This window comes from Setaria viridis, chromosome 9 (assembly GCF_005286985.2).
Source record: "Setaria viridis chromosome 9, Setaria_viridis_v4.0, whole genome shotgun sequence".
NCBI classification, from domain to species: domain Eukaryota; kingdom Viridiplantae; phylum Streptophyta; class Magnoliopsida; order Poales; family Poaceae; genus Setaria; species Setaria viridis.
The window spans coordinates 54,518,843-54,537,015 of NC_048271.2; the positions used below are offsets into that span (position 1 = coordinate 54,518,843).

Below are 18,173 nucleotides of genomic sequence, written 5' to 3' on the forward strand. Positions count from 1 at the left end.
CTAGCCCCAGCCTTCTCCGTATCCGCCAGCCCTAGCCTTCTCCGCGGCCGCCAACCCCGGCCTCTTTCTCTACCGTCACTAGTCCCAGCCTCCTCCGTTGCCGCTAGCGCCGGGCCTCCTCCTCCATGCCGGTGCTCCCGTCTCCGCCTCTGTAGCTGTTGCTGGACGACATCCCCGCCTCTCTTGCCACTGCCGCCACCCCTTCCTAGCGCATCTGCGCGTCGCCTTCCACTGTCGATGTCCGGGCGCCACCTAGGGGTACCACCTACCCACTAGGCACCGCGGTAACCCCCCGCATAGCGCATAAGCGCGTCTAGGCGGCCGCGGAATACCGCCTTCTTGAACATTAACCACCTCAAAGGTAACTAAAATGAACAAAACTACTTGGATAGAAAATTACCTTGTGGGAGCAATGTTCTCGTGTTACCCCTCCTAATCAGGTGCAAGATGTGGGGGATCCAGAGGGGGGAGGGGCTAAGCTCAGGCTCGGTTTGGTAGGAGAAGGGAAGAAGTGAGGGAGGAGGGAGAAGGGGAGGCCACGGCCCATATCTATATAAGACTGAGTCACACCAAAGCATGTGGCACGACTCCGCCTCATCCACAAGTTCAAGTTCACAAATCACTACTACCAGTTCGCATCTCACAGTCACATATCAATATTTGCACATGGATCCTACTGCCGTGATGTTCTCCCCGAGCGCCCCCTCCGCCGTGTGAGATTGAGAAAGAGAGGGGGGGAATCTGACCTTGTTGGGCCCTAGGAGACGAACATCCCGAAACAACAGCCCGCTGCACCATCTCACCTCGAGCACTCGGGGCCCAAGCATGACAGCAGGGGCACGATACGGACTATGCTGTGCTTGGGTTGTGACTAAATTACGGGCCTCGTACCATTTGGCACGGCCTATCTGCAATCTTTATTCAGCAAATTGGGTGCTCTTTTTGGATGGTTTACTGGCTTTAAATGATCCGGTTTACTTGCGAAGTGTAGCCAATTTGGGTTTTACGATGACACTAACCATAGCTAGCTCTTATTTTCCATGTTTGTCAACTCATCAAATAGATAGTATAATTGTCGACTTCTCTAACAGTGACACTGCTCAAAACCAACGTGGGTTCCAAAACAAAGAAAGATAATTGGAGAAGATAAAATATTGCACCATCAAAGATTTTTTTTTATAAGTTACGCCATCAAAGATTGGATGCGTGCTTCATACTCTCTTAAAAGTCAGTTTCTCTTTCTCCTCTCCCTCTCTCCATGTACTCTCTCCACATAGGACATCAACTCTTTCTCCTCTCCCTCTCTCCACGTAGGACAATTGATGTGCTTCAGACTCTCTTAAAAGTCAGTTTCTCTTTCTCCTCTCCCTCTCTCCGCATACTCTCTCCACATAGGACAATTGATGACACGTAGTAGCTAAGAGCTAGCTACATGGACTTATTGGAGAAGGCCTAATATCTCCACAGTTTCCTGCACAGCACATCGTTCTGGGCATATCACAGCATATGTGCAGCTTTTCATTCATGTTTGGATAACCATCTATGGTTCCAGTTATGATTTTTGTGCTGATTATGCCTAGATTTGATTTTATTCTTGCTAACCTCGCAAAGCATGCATAAGGAATTCCCAGACGCAAATATCTCCCACTAAATGTGTACAAAATGCTTAAAATTGACTAGGTACTTGTGGAGGCAATGCACTCCTGATATTGTTTGGAGCGCCAGCTGCCTACTGATCCATGCCCAGCAAACTTTGTCTGCAAAAATCTAGCGGCACCTATTACACTAACAAAAAGCACATGTCCATCAACCTTAGTCTCTCAAACTAAGGCGCAGTATCACTGAAATATGGAGTCATCGATTCACAAGTAGTGCATTCTGAAGATTCTGACAGCAACCGCTAGGGTTCATCCAGCAACTTGCCTCTCAAAAGATTCTGCCCTTCCACCTCCATATCTTAAAAGCACCGTCATCCATCATGTTCCTCTCAGCAATCTTGGCGTCTAGCTTCGAATCAAAATAGATCCAGTCCTCATCCAATACATGCACCATGTCAACATGAAACTGGCAGGAGCTAATGAGCAACTCATTGCTGATGCTGTGTTCTCCAATAGCCATTATGTTGAAATCCTCACCATTCCCATGATACACTTCATCACACGGATGCACAATCTTTATTCCATGGTATTCACAGTCAAAGCAGCGCACTTCCCTCGAAAACAAGAGTGGTTAAAATGGGTTATCAGCCAAGTATAAATGAAATAGACATGTAAATAAATAGAAGCAAGATAACATATCAGTTTTTGTCAAAATAAAACAGCAAGCCACTTTGTGTTTTGCATAGTGCTAACATATTATTGAAGTTTCCATACAAATAAGATTACTATCACTCATCCAAATTTTAGTTAGCTGAGCCTCAAGCATTTAGATTCAGAGTGGCAAGTTTGGGAAAAAAAAATGAGAATATACATTCTACCTGTGAGTTGTTAGATAAGAGCAGAAGTTGTCGTTGGACTGGAACAGTTATAATCTATCATAGCTTAACTGAAAAAAGTCCATTCTCATTTCCGAATGTTCCTTATCAAATATCTATCTGACACATCAGCAAAGGAATATGACTTATTAAGGGCATTCAAGATTAATCATTTCAACCAAAGATTTGTTATGAATGTCCAGGCCCAGTTGAATCAACACATTCAGATTCAGTGGAATCGTACAAGACTGATTTGGCATCTTCCCCACAGGAAAAAAAAACATATTTTCAAGACCACCTGGCAATGTGTTGATGAGAGATACAAAATGTCAAAACTTACCGGAATCAATTGAAGCAGAAGATAAAGAGAAACACATTGATTCCTCTTCCTCATCAGCATCATTGCTACATTCAGCAAAGAACAGTATAGGAGTAGTGCTAGCAACATTTGATCCCTTGGGTATTGCCCAAAAGTTGATATGTGACCTTGCACCTTCGCTTACATTAGGATTCACACCGCAAATAATATGAATTTCAAAGTGTCCCTGCATATAGCAGTTCAGTAGACAGAATAAATTGATAAAATTACATTTAACCAAATAATAGTGAAATTTACGAAACAAAAACAACAGAAAGGAAATGCACTGACCCCGTTTTTCTTGGAATAGTTGCTCAATGCAGCATTAACCTTGCTGGCAAAGAACTCTTGATCATCCTGAAACTTCTTTCTGATGTCTGATATGAATCTTTTCTGGTTCACAGATAGGATCTCTTCCTGGTCCAGTGGTGAAACCTGCACCTCAAACAATGATGACAGAGCCATGCCGAGCTGCTCAACTTCACTATTTGAGAGTGCACAATCATTCAACAAAAACGATAACTCAACCGGTGCCATTAGCAGGAGTGACATGGTTAGCTTCAACAATGCGTCAGGATCAGGGTGCCATGAGTTCAGCGCGGCATTGCTATAGGCTTCTTGGTACGCACCAGACATAACATGATCATGCTGTTCTGCCATTGTGACAGCTGAAGCAGCATCAATATTGCTCACAAGCAAGTACCATAAAGCTTCGTGTTCTGTGAGTGTATTGAAGAGGCCACGGAGAAAGGCAACCAGGCCATAAAGAGAGCAGCACTCTATGCGCCGAAGTGTCTTAGTGCATATCATAGTGACCTCAAAATCACAGTGAGTGGGGAATGTAGCAGCATACCAAATTGTGTTGAGAATGATGTTGGAGACAGGATCCATTGGGCCATAACAATAACCAGCCCTGAGGAGGCTGCTGTGGTGACACTTGCGCAAGACACCTCCCGGTAGACGGGCAAGTGCTTCCAGGTAATGTGCATGAATTTTGTCAAGGAGCAAGAGCTTCAATGTTTGAGTGTAGCGGAATGTTGCAGTCACTTCCTTCCTACTCTCAGTATATTCAGCAGAGGCCCCAGATGACACCTCCTTCGCCTTTCTCTTCCTCCTCCCCCTCTTTGTATATTCAGAAGAGGCACCAGATGGCAGCTGCTTCACCTTTCTCTTCTTCCTCATTTCCATATATCCAGCACAGCCCCCTGATGGCAGCTTCTCCTTCTTTCTCTTCGTCTTCTTCCTGGCATCATGATACCGCGAACCAGCAAGCTGCAAAGGTTGCGAGTAACAGAGATCTGTGAGCTCGATGTTCCTGGGCTCTCGCTTTAGCAACTTGCTGAGGCGCTTCAAATTTGCAGACGAGATGGGGCGGCCCTTGTGCAGCACGGGCAGAATCATGGAGGCATTGTCCAGCTGAGCTGCCAACAACTGCGACGCTCTCAGAAAGGTCGGTGGTTCAGGGTGCTTTGCAGAGACAGCAGCACAGCCAAGGGCTACCTTGGTGGTGAGGGAGATGACACTGAACCCGGGTTTGCCTCTCTGTGGGTGGATGCTGCTGTTACGGTCCAGCAAGATGAGCCGCACGGCGGCAAGGAGGTCAGCACCGGCCAAGCGCAGGTAGCGCAGCGCTTCAGTCTCCGCGAGGTAGCGGAAGTAGAAAATGAGGAAGCTTACAAGGCCTTCGAGCGACCGCCGGGCGACGGTCATGCGTTCGGCTGTCTTTGCGGACAGCCGGAGGTGGAGGAAGTCGTCGGTATCGCTGACGATCCTGGACAAAACTGACTCCCTCGTGTGCGGTTGGGCCGCCTTCTCCTCGTCATCATCGTCGTCGGGATTGGTGGGCGTCGGTGAAGGGGGGGAGTATGAGATGGCGTTGGCGATGATGTTGGAGACCGGATCCAGCACGCCGAAGCACACGCCGGCGCTGAGAAGGCGCGGGGCCAGAGAGGGGATCTCCTCCGTCGGCAGCTGGTCGAGCGCCGCCTTGTAGAAGTCGTAGATCTGGTTGAGCAGCGCGCGTATGTCCTTCTTCACGGCCTCCTTAGTCACTGGCACGGTGGCAGCGCCCTCGCCGATTCGGCGGAGACGCTTGCGATGGGACATCTCTATCTTCTCCAGCGACTATGTATTGCGGTCTAGTCGAGGCGTTCCTGGCGGGCAGCCGGGATAGGTGGGCGGCGGCTGAAACCCTACACAGCGGGGCTGCACGGCGGGTCCGGGTCGCGCGGCGTCGGGTGGCACGGGGGGAGACGGCGCCGGGTGGGGAACGGATCCGACGGGCGGGGCCCGTGGGTCTGCGAGGAGAGAGAGGGGGGGGGGGGGGGGGGGGGGGGGCGGCCGGGCAGTCAGCGGGAGGTGGAGGCGGACGCGCGGAACGGGCCAGCGTGCGCGGAGAGGGGAAGTGGGCTAGGGCGTGTGGGCCAGCTGCGGCTGGTGGGGAGAGAGAAGAGGGGAGAGGTTTGGGCCAGTGGCGGGACGCGGAGTGGGCCGGAGAGAGGAAGAGGAGAGGGGGAAGCGGAGCGGGCCGGAGAGAGGAGAGGACGGGCCGGCCGGGTGGAGGAAAAGGGGGAGAGGGTTGGGCAGCCGGTTTAGGAAAGGAGAAGGGTGGGCTGGTGGAGGAGAGAAGGAGAAGGCCCAAAGAAAAGAGAAGGGAGAGAGAGAAAGAAAGAAAAGGAAAAAAATAAAAAAAATAGAGTGGAAATTTAATGTGATGATTGTGAAATGGAAATGAAGGTGACGTAGAGGAATACAAAGGTGGTGCATTAAATAATTTTAGACTTTTAATCTTAAAAACATTTTGAAACTCAACCTCGTTTTTCAGACACATGACGGCATGGCGACAAGTTTCTAGACCTTATATTTGATTTTATTTTTACAAAAAAGTTTTATTTGCCTTATATTTAATCATGAAAACTAAATAAAGCTAGCCATTTAATTACTATTTTGGGAAAAGAAATTTTAGGGTGTTAGAGATATAAGGTAAGAGTCCTAGTAGAATTACAAGATAGCAGTCCTAGTACGATTATAGGATGTAAGTCCTAATAGAATTAGGTCTTCTTCCTTCCTTACTGTCGTTGTCAGGATTTGCCGATCGAGACTTAGACTAGTAAATTTCTTTTATGCGCGTAAGGCTTCGGATGGTGGCATGGGAGACACGGGGTTAGACTGGTTCGGGCAAGGGAAGCCCTACGTCCAGTATCGAGGCTGCTCGCGTTGCCCACGCGGGGTTCTGTAGTAGGGGTTATACTGGCAGACACTCGGCATAAATAATACACTCGGCAAACAACAGCTTTGCTGAGTGTCGCAAATAAGACACTCGGCAACGATTTGACACTCGGTAAATCTCCAGTACGTGGCTCGCACGTGCGCCGTCCGTTAGGGGAGTGTGCCGGCCGTTACTACTTTGCCGAGTGTCCGACGCGGACACTCGGCAAAGAAGTAGGTTGCCGAGTGCTCCGTCCAAACACTCGGCAAACTAAGAAGTTCGCCGAGTGTCTTCCACAGACACTCGACAAACTAAGAAGTTCGCCGAGTGTTTTCCACAGGCACTCAGCAAACTTAGAAGTTTACCAAGTGTTTGTGTAGGCACTCGGCAAAGGTAAAACTTTTTTTTCCACCTCTGCCCTCCACACTTTTCTACTCCCCACATACGACATTTGGTAATCCATCTTAAAAGTTGGTCTATTTTTTGGTCAGTTTGCTATTTTTAATGAATTGATAGCATTAATAGGAATTTGTTTATTTGCTATTTTTAATGAATTGATAGCATTAATAGGAATTTATTTATTTAAGTCAAATTTTAACTGCAAGTGATTGAAATAATGGATTAAAATCAGTGAAAAATTCATATTCATATTATTGAATCCGGATTGAGGTCTCAACCAGGAAATAAAAAGAAATTTTGAACATTTTTTTTAGAAAACACGACCACGAACAGCCATATCTATTCTCATTCTTCTGAATTTCACACCCAAGTCATGTTTCTTTCAAACTTTTTTTGCACAAGTAATCAAATTATTTATCCGTACATGATAATAATGCATGTCGTTCTTTCTCGTGGTCCTGATTTTATGAATAATAAGTTTGGTAAGCAATTGTTCTGTTACTATATGTGTTTCTAAAATTTCAGAACTATTCAATATGGGTTCCCTTGCCAGTTTGGGATGGATAGTGTTTCAGAAATTATTGTGCCTGTTAATGTTAGTACTCGGCTGTTTGAAATACCAGCTCAATTACATTATGGTATTATTTTTTTTGTATACAGTTAGCTGGAGGAAGGGCTCAGAATAATGGACTAAGATTCAAAAGGAATATATCAAAGGAGTATTTTCTTGTTAACAACTAATATTCCATGGAAAGTTGTTAGTGAGACCTTATAGGTCGTGTCCTCACTGAGCCAGGGCAAGCAAAAGTTGTGCTGGCTTTTCTCCTTTGCTTCAGTTTTCCTTATTCTTGCTTTTGTTTTTCTTGTTTTTCCCTTTTTTTCCCTTTTGGCGACTGTTACCTTTTATTCCTCTTAATATAATGACGGGCGCCCCCCTGCTGTTTTGAGGAAAAAATATACGACGTATGTACCTGCTTATAGGTCTAAAATGCCCATGGTACACTGTCTAGATGTCTGTAGTAACTTCCCCTGTGTGATTAGAATTTGGAAGTCTTTAACTTCCTGTCCAAAAACGGTTTGTATTTTTGGAAATGACTTGGTCCAATTCAACATGGAAACAGTTGTTAATCACACCAAAGAAACGTAGAAGGGTGGTTACCTTTATATTCACAATCTTCAGCTAAATTTCATTATGAGTGATTTTTATGTTTTCGATTGTTTTCCCTCAACATATGTATTATACATATCTTTTACAGAAATCTGAAAGGAAATTTTGCATTTCAGTGCATGCGGAAGGGCAATTAAGGTAGGTTTCAGGCCCACTATGTAATAAGTGCCATTTGAAGTAATACAGTGACCATGAAAAATTCATAAAGAAACCCAAAAGAAAAAGAAAGAAAAATGGCAAAAAGATCAAATTCGGCCAAATTTTGACCGAAATTTGAATTTCAAATTTGAAATTCAGAAAATTTGTCCAACATATGGAATGCAAGTATGAGATTATTTGGAATTGAGGGATCAAAAATTTGGAGCTAAATTGGTGCCAAATATTATAAAAGGATCAGAGAAAGAAAAAGAAAAAGAGAACTGCCGTTTACTGTTCACCGTCCGAAAACAGCAGTCCAGAAAACAGCAACAGAGTCTGTTTTCAAAATTCATTTCTGGAAATTTTTGCAACTAAGTGCACCATGACAACTATACCATATTGAAGTGTGAACTTTGGACTACAAGATTTGGGTGTTGTTGGCCAGGATCAGAAACAGGAAGGCAGTCAAATTCCAGCCCAAAGTCAGCATCAAATCACAAGTTAACTGAAACTCTGAATTTTTACTAAGTCTCAATATCAGCAATGCATCAACTTGGAGCTCAAATTCAGAGCAATTTAGATCAAGAAAGGTACTTGTTCATGAGCAAAATGGAACACTGGGACATAGTAGAACATGTTTGGGGAGAAGTTGGATTGGAAAAATAAGGTTTAAGCCACTGAATTAAGGCCCTGTTTGGCATGACTCCAACTCTGGGTGGAGCTGCTCCACTCCAGAACTCCAGGTGGAGCCAGCTCTGGGTGGAGTTGGAGCTGTCTGGTGAGGGTGTTTGGCTGGGAGGGTGTCCCTAGCTCCAGAAAAGAGGAGTTTGAGGGTAGATTGCCTTTCTTGCCCCTGGTTCGACTCGAACTACAGTTCTAAATATAAAATGAAACTACATGCATTGAAGTCCAATATAATAATAAAAATTACATGTTCCAAAAATTTAAAATTTCGAAATAAATTCATAGTTCCAAAATAAGGTTGTTACAATAATCATTGCACTAATTCCATGCTAGGGCAATTGATGTAGCCATACTATCACGAAAGGTGTCCATAGTCACAAAGCTTGATTCCGAAGTTGATCCATCGGAGGCATGTTGAGACACAGCATACTTGTTGTATCTTTCCGGAATAGTAGGCATGTAGGTAGGATCTCTATCAAAATTAGCAAAGTCCACATCAATGCTAGCATGTTCACGTATGAAATTGTGTAGAACCATAGTAGCAGCAATAATCTTCTTTTGTGTGACCATTGAATAACCGGGCATCTTGTAAAGGATTTGCCATTTCATTTTTAACACTCCAAACGACCGCTCAATAACATTACGAACAGATGAGTGTATACGGTTGAACTTCTCTTTTGGAGTATTTGGTTCCATACCTCGATGCCACTCGGGTAAGTGGTACCTTTCACCCTTGTATGGAGCCAAATACCCCGGACGATTAGGATAGCCCGCATCTACAACATAGTACTTGCCTACACATATGTAAAATAAAATAAGTTTGTGCATACAAATATGAAAAGGAATATAAGGAAAAATATTTACCTTGAGGAGGATGTGGGAAGACATTTACATCTGCTTCCAATGCATGGTACAATACACTAGTGTCATGCAAAGAACCCGGTTGACCCGCAGCCACATAGGTGAAGCGCATATCAAAATCACAAACAGCAAGCACATTTTGAGTTGCAATTCCAGTCTTACCAATATATCTCACTTGTTCTTCCGGTGATAAATACACACGAATATGGGTTCCATCGAGTGCACCAATGCAATCCTTAAAGTGTGGGTATGCTCTCTTGTCATTCCTAATCCTCTTGTGCACATTGCGAAAATTAGGATCTGTTGGTCTCAAGAAATCTTGTGCCATGGCAACCACACAATTTAGAACTTCATGAAATTTTCTACTAATGGTTTCACCTGAGTGTTTGAACTTATTCTGTCCTCTTCTATTTGACTCACACCCACCACATGTGAATAGGAAAATGGCCAACATTTCAAGAGTATTCATGTGCTTCGATGGTTTTAATCCGTACCTCTCAACCAACACATCATGAAGATCCTGAAAAATAACCTCATTCATCCGAAGCATTCGATGGCACTCCCCTGGAGTGTTTACCGTCTCCATCAGCCATCCCATTCCACTCTGTTGTGAAAACATAAATCTCGGCGGTGCCTTATCCATATATGAGTCATGATAACTTTGTGCTAGCTTACCACAGCTCTCAACCATTTTAAAAAAATATTCACCATCAGAATCACTAGATTCATCAGACTCACTTGAAGACATCTGTGAACATTGACATAAATGAAATGTAAGATACAACTGTCATACATAAATAAAATGCAATAAAATAAAATATACCACACATGCGACAAAAATAAAATAGTAGCATACACAAATGACATCACTCTCACTAAGCCAATTTCTATTTTTCATATTTATCATTGTACTTCCTCCTAAGCCAATTGAACCTAATCTCATTAGTAGGCAAGGTCATGAACATCTCCCTTTGCTCCTTCTTCACAAACAGTTCAGACGCCATGTAATGTTCATTGCTATCATAGCCGGCCCCACAAGCAATCACAACCTCCATCACTTCCTCAATAGAATATTTTCCATGTCTCTTTGAAACATATTCATTAGCTGAACTTGCCATACTTGTTACTGCTTCTTGAATTAGGAATGCATTTCCAGACTTCGCTTTTTTACCACTCCTGTCAACAGGCCTTGCCAGTCTCTTGCCACTCGCAGGTGAAGGAGAAATACCAATATCCTCCTCTTGTGTTTCAGGAATGAAATCATCACCTTCTGGCTCAAAATTGGTTGCCTCATCTTGTGTCACATCAACATTTTCGGTTGCTTCAACATTCACAACATGAGGAGACCAATGATCAATACCAATAGTAGTAATGTCAGCAAAACACTTGGCTAATTCATCTTCATTCTCAAGGCCCTTCTTTTTGAACTTGCCACAACCCGGAATCTCCTGAAATAAGCACATAATAATAATATTATTATAAGTATTATCAACAGGTTTGACATATGCAAAAAAATATAGCAAAATTTTTTAACCAACTTACAGCTCTAGCTTTTTTCCACCATTCATCATCCATAGCAATAGTCTTCCTTATAGGATCCCAACCAGTCCCTGTTTGCCTTAGCATTAGTTTCTTCCATGCTTTAAAATCTTCCTTCAACTTGTCCCATTTGTTCTTGATCTGACCCTTGGTAGCCACAATTCCAGTCCTTTCCTTGAACCCCTTCTCAACCTCAGCATAACCAAGTGCATTCAAGTGTGTGTTTGGCCGATTTCCTTTTTCAACTTGTTCGGCAAGCAACACACACAGCACTCGAGTGTTCTCCGAATTCCAATCAATTTCTGGCATCTATCGAACTCACAAATTTCATATTAGAAGGCCTCGAGTATATCAATTTTATACACACACAGCACTAGAGTATATTAATTTCATACACACACAACAACCTCAAAGGCACAATCAAAGATGTACTCCTGATGCATTTCAGTTAATGAAAAAAAAGTTTTTGCCATACCTTGTGGCCGGCGGAACTCCTCGAGATGCCAGGGACGGCGGGGGATCTCCTCCTTATGTGTTTTTGATATGTGCTCTCTGTAATAATTGACAGTGATTAGAAACATATCATAAATTTTGTTACGAATTTCCTCCAGGAAATAGGCGGGGCTTCTGACGGAGCGGAGGCCCGTCGCCGGAGGCTTGGGCCCATCAGGTCTCGCCCTTGTGCAGGGGGGGTGCGGGGGGCGGAGCCCCCCGTGGTACGGTATATACTAGTTTGCAAGAAGCTATCATAGCATTCGTACATTACAGTCTACTTGAAGTGAAGTGAAAAACTCTAGCTACACAACAGTGCGTGCAAGCCTCCTAGGCTCCTAGTAATGCAAGGGCTCCTCTGCCTTGTCTTTGCTCAGGCAGGCCAGGCCAACCCCTGCGCACACGTATGTACTGCTCCATCAATCTGTAGCCGCAGCAGCAAACCGGGCCGGCGGCCGGCCGAGAGGGATTTGGAATTCCGGCAGCAAACCAAAAGATCCATCAATTCGCCACTTCCCTCAATCTACCATAGCAATCCACGGGACCCTAATTCATAGAGGGGGACTCGAATTGGCGGATTGGCGCTGGGGATTTCATACCTTTGAACGGGCGGGGGATCTCCTCCCACGCCGGTGGCGGGCGGGCTTCGACGGCGGCTTCAGCGGCTTCGGCGGCGGGGCGACACGGGCGGCGGCGGGGCACAGCGGCTGGCGGCGGGCTTCGACGGCCGACGGCGGGCCTTCGCGGCGGGCTTCGGCGGCCGGCGACGGGGCGCTCGGCCGGCGGCGGGCTTTGGGGGCGGGCTCGTCCAGATGCGGCGGGAGGCGAAGCTAGGTGGCCGAGCGGGGGTAGGAAAACGGCGGCGGGCCTACGGCGGCTGGCGGCGGGGCTCGGCCGGCCGCCGGCGGGGGTGGACAGCCGCCGGCAGGGGCGGCGGCGCGGCTAGGGTTGCGCCAGCACAGTACACGCGGCGCGGGCGGGACTTCACGCGAGGGAGAAAAACAGAGGCGCGAGGGAGAAGAATGAAACGTTATTTTTGTGTAATCAGTGGCAATGGTGGGTAATTACCCACCAACTCCACGAGGAGGTTCAAAAGAGGGAGTTTTGGAGCAGCAAAAGAGGTGCTCCAAAACTCCACCCCCATTTGTACTACAGCTCCATGGAGTTGGCAGCTCCATGGAGTTTTGGAGTTGGGGTGTTTGGCTACTTTTTTTGTTGGAGTCGCTGGAGTTGTGGAGTGGAGCTATGCCAAACAGGGCCTAAGATCACAAGTGAGATCGACACCACTGTCGATACTGACGAAACTGAATGGCAGTTCAGTTAAAGATTCAGGAGAAACCAAGAACACTTTTCCAAATTCAAGTCAATTCGGTGTTTATCTCGAGCCAATGCCAAAATAAAAGATGCCAAGCTTGAGATTATCTTCCGACTCTGTTAAAGCACGGGAGGCCGTCGGATTGTGGATCAACCATCATTTGCTTCTGAAGATCGCGGGCGCCAGAAGAGCGGTGACTAAGCACCAGGACGTGTCGCCGCCGCCGCTTCCGATAGCTCGCCAGCACGACGACTAGGCCACCTCCGCACCACGCAAGCCTAGGGGTAGACCACGGTGGCAGCCATGCGCGCGGTAAACCGTTCATATACTTACTGCTCCCGCGCCGCCGTTTCACCATCTCCTTTTTACCGCCGCCCGCTCTCCTCTGCCCGAGCACCGCCGCCAAGCAAAATTCCACCGCCACATCTCACCTCCCGTCGATTCCTCTCGCTCACTCCTCCACAGACACCCCAGCTACACCCCGAGCCAGTCGTTGTCCTACATCCTTGCCGGGATAGCCGTGCTCGCCGCCGCTTCTGTCCGCCGCCGTCGTGCCGCCCGCTCACGGTGAGAACCACCTCGCGCTGCCTTTCTTCCTTCTTGAGTAGTCGTAGTCAAGTCCTTAGGGTCTGAGGATGGGGTAGAAGCAGTCGGTTGAGTCGGCTAAGTTGTTGTCGTGAGTAACCACGGCCGGTCGAGGGAGTCGCCGCCTGTCGCCGTGGAGGGGATAGCTCCGGCCATCTCCGGGGAAGCTGTTGCCGCGCACGGGGTCGTGTAGGTCTAGGGTTGGTGTTGTCGCCTGGTCCCGCCGCCGGGAGGGCGCCGGCCGGCGAGCCGCGCCGCCCCTTTCACGGGCGCGTTTTGGCGGGAGGAGGAAGAAGAGTCCGGGCGCTCGGGCCCGCGCGTCAGAGGCGACGGGGGGAGGAAGGAGACAGGCCAGAACCGCGCAGTCGGTTGCTGGGCCGTGGCTTAAAAGCCCAGTGCCGCGCGCGGATGAATAAAGGAGAAAAGGGCCGGGCGCGCGCAGTCAATTGTTGGGCTGGTGCGTTGGAAGCCCAAAGGGCCGGCGCAGTCGACCGCGAAGGAGAGGGCCGGAGGCCAAAACAGCTCGCGGGCCGACTTCGCGGAAGAAAAAGGAAAAGAGGAAAGGAAGGCCGTGGGCCGTTGTTGGGCCGGAAGCGGAAAAAGAAAAAGAAAAACGGCCCGCGGGGCCCGTCGGAGGGAGGAATAGGACCGGCGGGTAGAAAGGAATAGGAAGGTGGGGTCCGCGTCGTGGGGAACAGGGGTTCGTGAGAGAGGGTAGAGCGTGGGTGAGTAAGAAAAGTTTTTCCGGGGGAATTTCGGGAAAAGTTAGATTTCTTTAGCAAAATATTTCGTTTAAATTCGTTTTATACCATTTTAATCACAGAAATTTGTAGGAGTGTCCAAAATTAGTGAAACCAATTTTGTTAGGCTTATTTTATTTTTCTTTATTCATTAAAATTTTTACACCCTAGGAAAATAATAAAAATTTGGGTATTTATTTAATGCCTTCCTTTTAAGGTAATTAAATAAATACTTAATATTTATAAAATGTATAAAAATATGAATAATATTTTATCAATCACAAATAATTCTTAACCCCTAGGAAATTAGATTTTCAAGTTAGAAATTATTTACCACCTTTTCTAAAAATTAAAAGAAAAGTTATAGGAAGGGTTAGTTAAGAAAAATAAAAGTATAGGTCAATCTTTTAGATTTTATGTGTGTTGACTTGCAACTTTATCATGATAAGGTCGTATAGTCCTTGTTGGCTTGCAACTTTATCATGAAGGAAAGTTGTATAGTCTGTTATTCAAAAAGTTTGCATTCTAACCCCTGCATGTATATATGACGTAGATCCAGAGGCACCGAAAGAGGATTACTGGGAATTTTCAGAAGGACCCTTGGAATCCGACGAAGTGTTTGGATTTGTTCCCTGTGAAGCAAATCCGTCGGCTTCTGCTAATCTTTTTAACGATCAAGGCAAGCCCCGGTGCATTTATACCTATTTATTTTGGAGTCGTTATTTCATGTGACTAGTTATAATGTTATTTGTTTATCGCATGCACTAAGTCTAGGAGTTGAATGAAACCTATGCTTGTGTATGATCCTACCTTGATTTAAGGACATCTTTGCCACTTGTTCAAATCCTAGAAACTACCCAAGTCTAGAATTGCTTACTTGCTTACATGATTGGTTTACCAACCTTAAGGAAAACTCTTAAGTCATACATGTTGCTTATGAAGGATAGTTTGGAATATAGAACCAGACAGAAGCTAGAGATGTAGTTCTGTCTGCTAATTAATCTGATTGAGGACCGATCCGTGTCTTAACTGCTGATCAAGTGATAACATCTGATCACTTACTGGGTATGGGACCAGTAAAGCCCAGTAGGTTAGTAAATTCTATGATCAGGAATACTTCGTACCCGCATTTGACGTGCTGGAGATTGGCAGGGGTGTAGCCTGAAACTCACATGGAGATCAGGCCAGACGTGGGGTCCCATGTGGGGGTGCATCCCTGGGTCCGGGTAGTTGTATTCCTAATCATTGACTTTACTAATCGAGAGGTTGCTAGTACGACCTGGACAGTCGTATAATGCTGGTGATCGGGGTACTCTCCTGCAGGATGTTTTATGATCCGGATCGCCGCAATTTTCGGTTATGAATGCACTTGATCACTGTTGAGCATCGTAGTATAAACTCATGTGATATAAAATCTCCTGTTGCCAAGTACTGTATGATTTAACAGCTATGATTGTTTTACTTCTGTTATCATCTAGAATGGTTAGGTAATGACTTAACTAAAATAAAAGATAAAACTAAGGCCTCACTCGTAGTAAGCTTTTTCGGCAAAATTGTGTCAACCAAGCACACCCAAAGGCTGACATGCATTCCAAGAAAACTATTATATTGGTTAGTCGGGTAAGACTTGCTGAGTACCCCGTACTCAGGGTTTTCCCCTTGTGGTTATCTTTCAGAAGCTCCTCAGGAAGCTACCGAGGAGGAGACCCCGAAGACCTAGAGTATTGACCTGAGTCTCACAATACTCTAGAAAACAGTTTATCGACGCATCTTCTCTTGAACTGTTTATGTTTAATCTTAGAGCTTGTTTAACTCTGCATCACTAAGTTTGTCTCAACTTAAGTCTTGTAATAACTCGTACCTCTTATTTATGTATGTAAAAATGTAATGTTTGTTGATATTATCCCATCACGGATATTATCCTGATGTATGGTTATGAGACTCGCCGTGGATCCTTCGAGGAGTCCGAGGGACACTCGACGGACTACCGGACTTATGCTGTTTTAGGTGCGTTTCGGATAATTGCTGTTCTAACAGCGATTAGGCGCACTTAAACCAGCTTAAGTTGGGCGGTTCCGCCACACACTAACTGTCCTAGAACTGTTTGATCTGTTTCTTCTATCATTTTTTATTTGCAATCTAATATTCAGGTGCTAAATGTTATTGATTCTAATTGAGACAATACGGAAACAAAAGAAAAGGATTTTCTGGGATCAAAGGAACCTAAAGTTGCTGATCAGAAACTGGAGCTTGAGATGAACTTTGCTGAAGTTATCAACGTAAACATACCATTCATCGGAATATCTTTAATAAGCTCTTCTCCCCAGGTGACCTCTCAATGAGCTTTAGGGCCGTTTGGTTCATGTGACTTATTTTTAGCACCCGTCACATCGAATATTTAGATACTAATTAGGAGTAGTGGGCCGTGGTGTTAGGCCTGGAGCGCGGTGCGGGGCCGCGGAAGGAGGTGGGGCGGAGCTGGACCGCGTGCAGTGCTGGGCCAAAAGGGTGGTTGTGGCCCGTTTGAGAAAGAAAAGGATGTTTCATTTGTTTGAATGGAGTTTGAATTCAAATTTGAACTAGATTTCAAATTTGAATGGGATTTGAGGTATAGGCTTGAATCAGAAATATTTAGATGGGCTTTGGAGTTGTTAGTTCAAATAAAATGCATATGTGTGCACATGAATCTATTAAATGCATAAAATTAAAGGAAAGGGCTTTATGTTTATATATTTGATATAAATTTTAGAAAAAAATTAAAATACCCTGTCTTTGGGAGTTTTTAATTTGGTAGAAATTTTGGGATGTCACAATGACCTTGGCACTTGTGACAAACTACGTCTTGGCTATGGGAAGAAGAAACAACAGGTGATGCAACCGACAGGGCTGCTATACTTGTAGCAGGATGTCGTTGTTCTTGTTGAATTGCAGGTGAAGAAGCAGTAGAAAATCGTTGTCTTTGCAGCATCAATGGACGGAGAAGGCCTAGCTGGAGCTTCTTGGGATCGTCGTCCAACAGGGTGCTGCGTACACCATGGAGCTGAAACAGATCGACTCCCATAAGACCTTCTTGCTGAATTTTCTGTAAGTGCGCTACCTTATTATGTGACGAAAAGGTATTATTTTCTCTAGAAGTTACTCTCTCCATTTTTAAACATAGGATATATTAGTTTTGCTCTAGGTTAAAAATTTTAAATTCTGAACAATTATAGGAAATTATATATGATAAAAAAAATCATTTTACTATCCTAGACGACCTACTTTGTTCTTGAATACCGTCTAAATCACCACTCGAGGTGGTTTTGAGTGTGGTTTTGCTGGCACGGAAGATGTGATGGACCTGACTCTACATTTCAGGCCCCATCTCTCCTTTTTATTCTTTCTTCTGTGCGATTATCCCCTTTGCCCTTGACAGCCAACAGCAGCCTGCAATTGAGAGGCTACGAACGGAAAGGGCGAGGAAGCTAGCTGTTGATTCCATCCCCGGTAGTTGCTGCATGTCAGCCTCCCTGGAGCGTGGATTTCTAATCACTAGCCTGCTCAACGCCATATTTTATAGCAAGTAAACATCGAAGCAACAACACCTACCTGGCTACCTCGCACCAATGGAGAAAAAAGACCGTCAGCGTGGCAACACCCTGCTTCAATGGAGAACCTTTGTGGGCTTATCTATTTACTATTTTAATAGTCGAACTTGTCTTGCCTAATTTTTTAGCAAAAGAGTAAGTGACTTGCCTTTGTGGTCATCGAAATTGCTGGTGGAAACAACCGGGCTCCTCATTGCAATGAAAAAAGAGTGAGGGAAAACGTACAAAACCAGGTCATTATATTGATCTTACGAATTGGACTAGCGCCCCACTCGGTCGATAGGGTTGCGCTGTGATCATGGTTGACTAAAGCGCAGGGCGCAGTACAGTAGCGCATGTTACGCTCGGCACCTTGCACAGATGAAAAGCGTGGTAAGCTGTACTCCTACTTCCCTTGTTTTATCTGATCTGACTCCTCCTGCGGACCGGGCCACGTGAATTTTGTGAGCCAAGCACGCTTTCTTCACGTCACACAATCAGAAATGCACGCAAGTGAATCAAGATGTCCTGCCAATGCAGGAACAACAGATCATATCGTCGATCGAGCGGATAAGATCGCATCGCATATGTGTACTTGGCCCAAAACAAATAACCTGCACACCCAAGGGGCCGGGTGCTTTTTTTTT

General features: G+C 45.5%; 3 protein-coding genes across 6 annotated transcripts; all 3 read right to left on the minus strand.

The window, feature by feature from the left end:
• Positions 1-1,617: 1,617 nt before the first annotated feature.
• On the minus strand, positions 1,618-5,060 carry LOC117838745 (uncharacterized). 4 transcript variants are annotated; one of them, XR_004636715.2, is made up of 4 exons: positions 3,123-5,060; positions 2,814-3,018; positions 2,477-2,593; positions 2,070-2,207 (listed from the first exon to the last, which is right to left on the minus strand). XR_004636715.2 is itself a non-coding variant. In XM_034718891.2 (3 exons), exons 1-3 carry the CDS (start codon positions 4,935-4,937, stop codon positions 1,927-1,929), a joined length of 2,301 nt encoding a protein of 766 aa, XP_034574782.1. In that variant the 5' UTR covers positions 4,938-5,057; the 3' UTR covers positions 1,618-1,926. The 4 variants fall into 4 exon arrangements, 3 of the variants coding, with proteins under 3 accessions (XP_034574782.1, XP_072146878.1, XP_034574783.1); XM_034718891.2 differs by lacking the exon at positions 2,477-2,593 and having other exon boundaries at positions 1,618-2,207; positions 3,123-5,057; XM_072290777.1 differs by lacking the exon at positions 2,477-2,593 and having other exon boundaries at positions 2,035-2,212.
• Positions 5,061-7,688: 2,628 nt separating this feature from the next.
• LOC140221247 (uncharacterized) lies at positions 7,689-10,158 on the minus strand. Its single transcript, XM_072290561.1, has 3 exons — positions 9,293-10,158; positions 9,153-9,222; positions 7,689-7,698 (listed from the first exon to the last, which is right to left on the minus strand). The coding sequence occupies exons 1-3, from the start codon at positions 10,035-10,037 to the stop codon at positions 7,689-7,691; spliced, it is 825 nt and encodes a 274-aa protein (XP_072146662.1). The 5' UTR covers positions 10,038-10,158.
• LOC117840895 (L10-interacting MYB domain-containing protein-like) lies at positions 10,055-11,137 on the minus strand. Its single transcript, XM_034721432.2, has 3 exons — positions 10,924-11,137; positions 10,832-10,848; positions 10,055-10,737 (listed from the first exon to the last, which is right to left on the minus strand). The coding sequence occupies exons 1-3, from the start codon at positions 11,135-11,137 to the stop codon at positions 10,177-10,179; spliced, it is 792 nt and encodes a 263-aa protein (XP_034577323.1). The 3' UTR covers positions 10,055-10,176.
• Between the last annotated feature and the right edge of the window lie 7,036 nt (positions 11,138-18,173).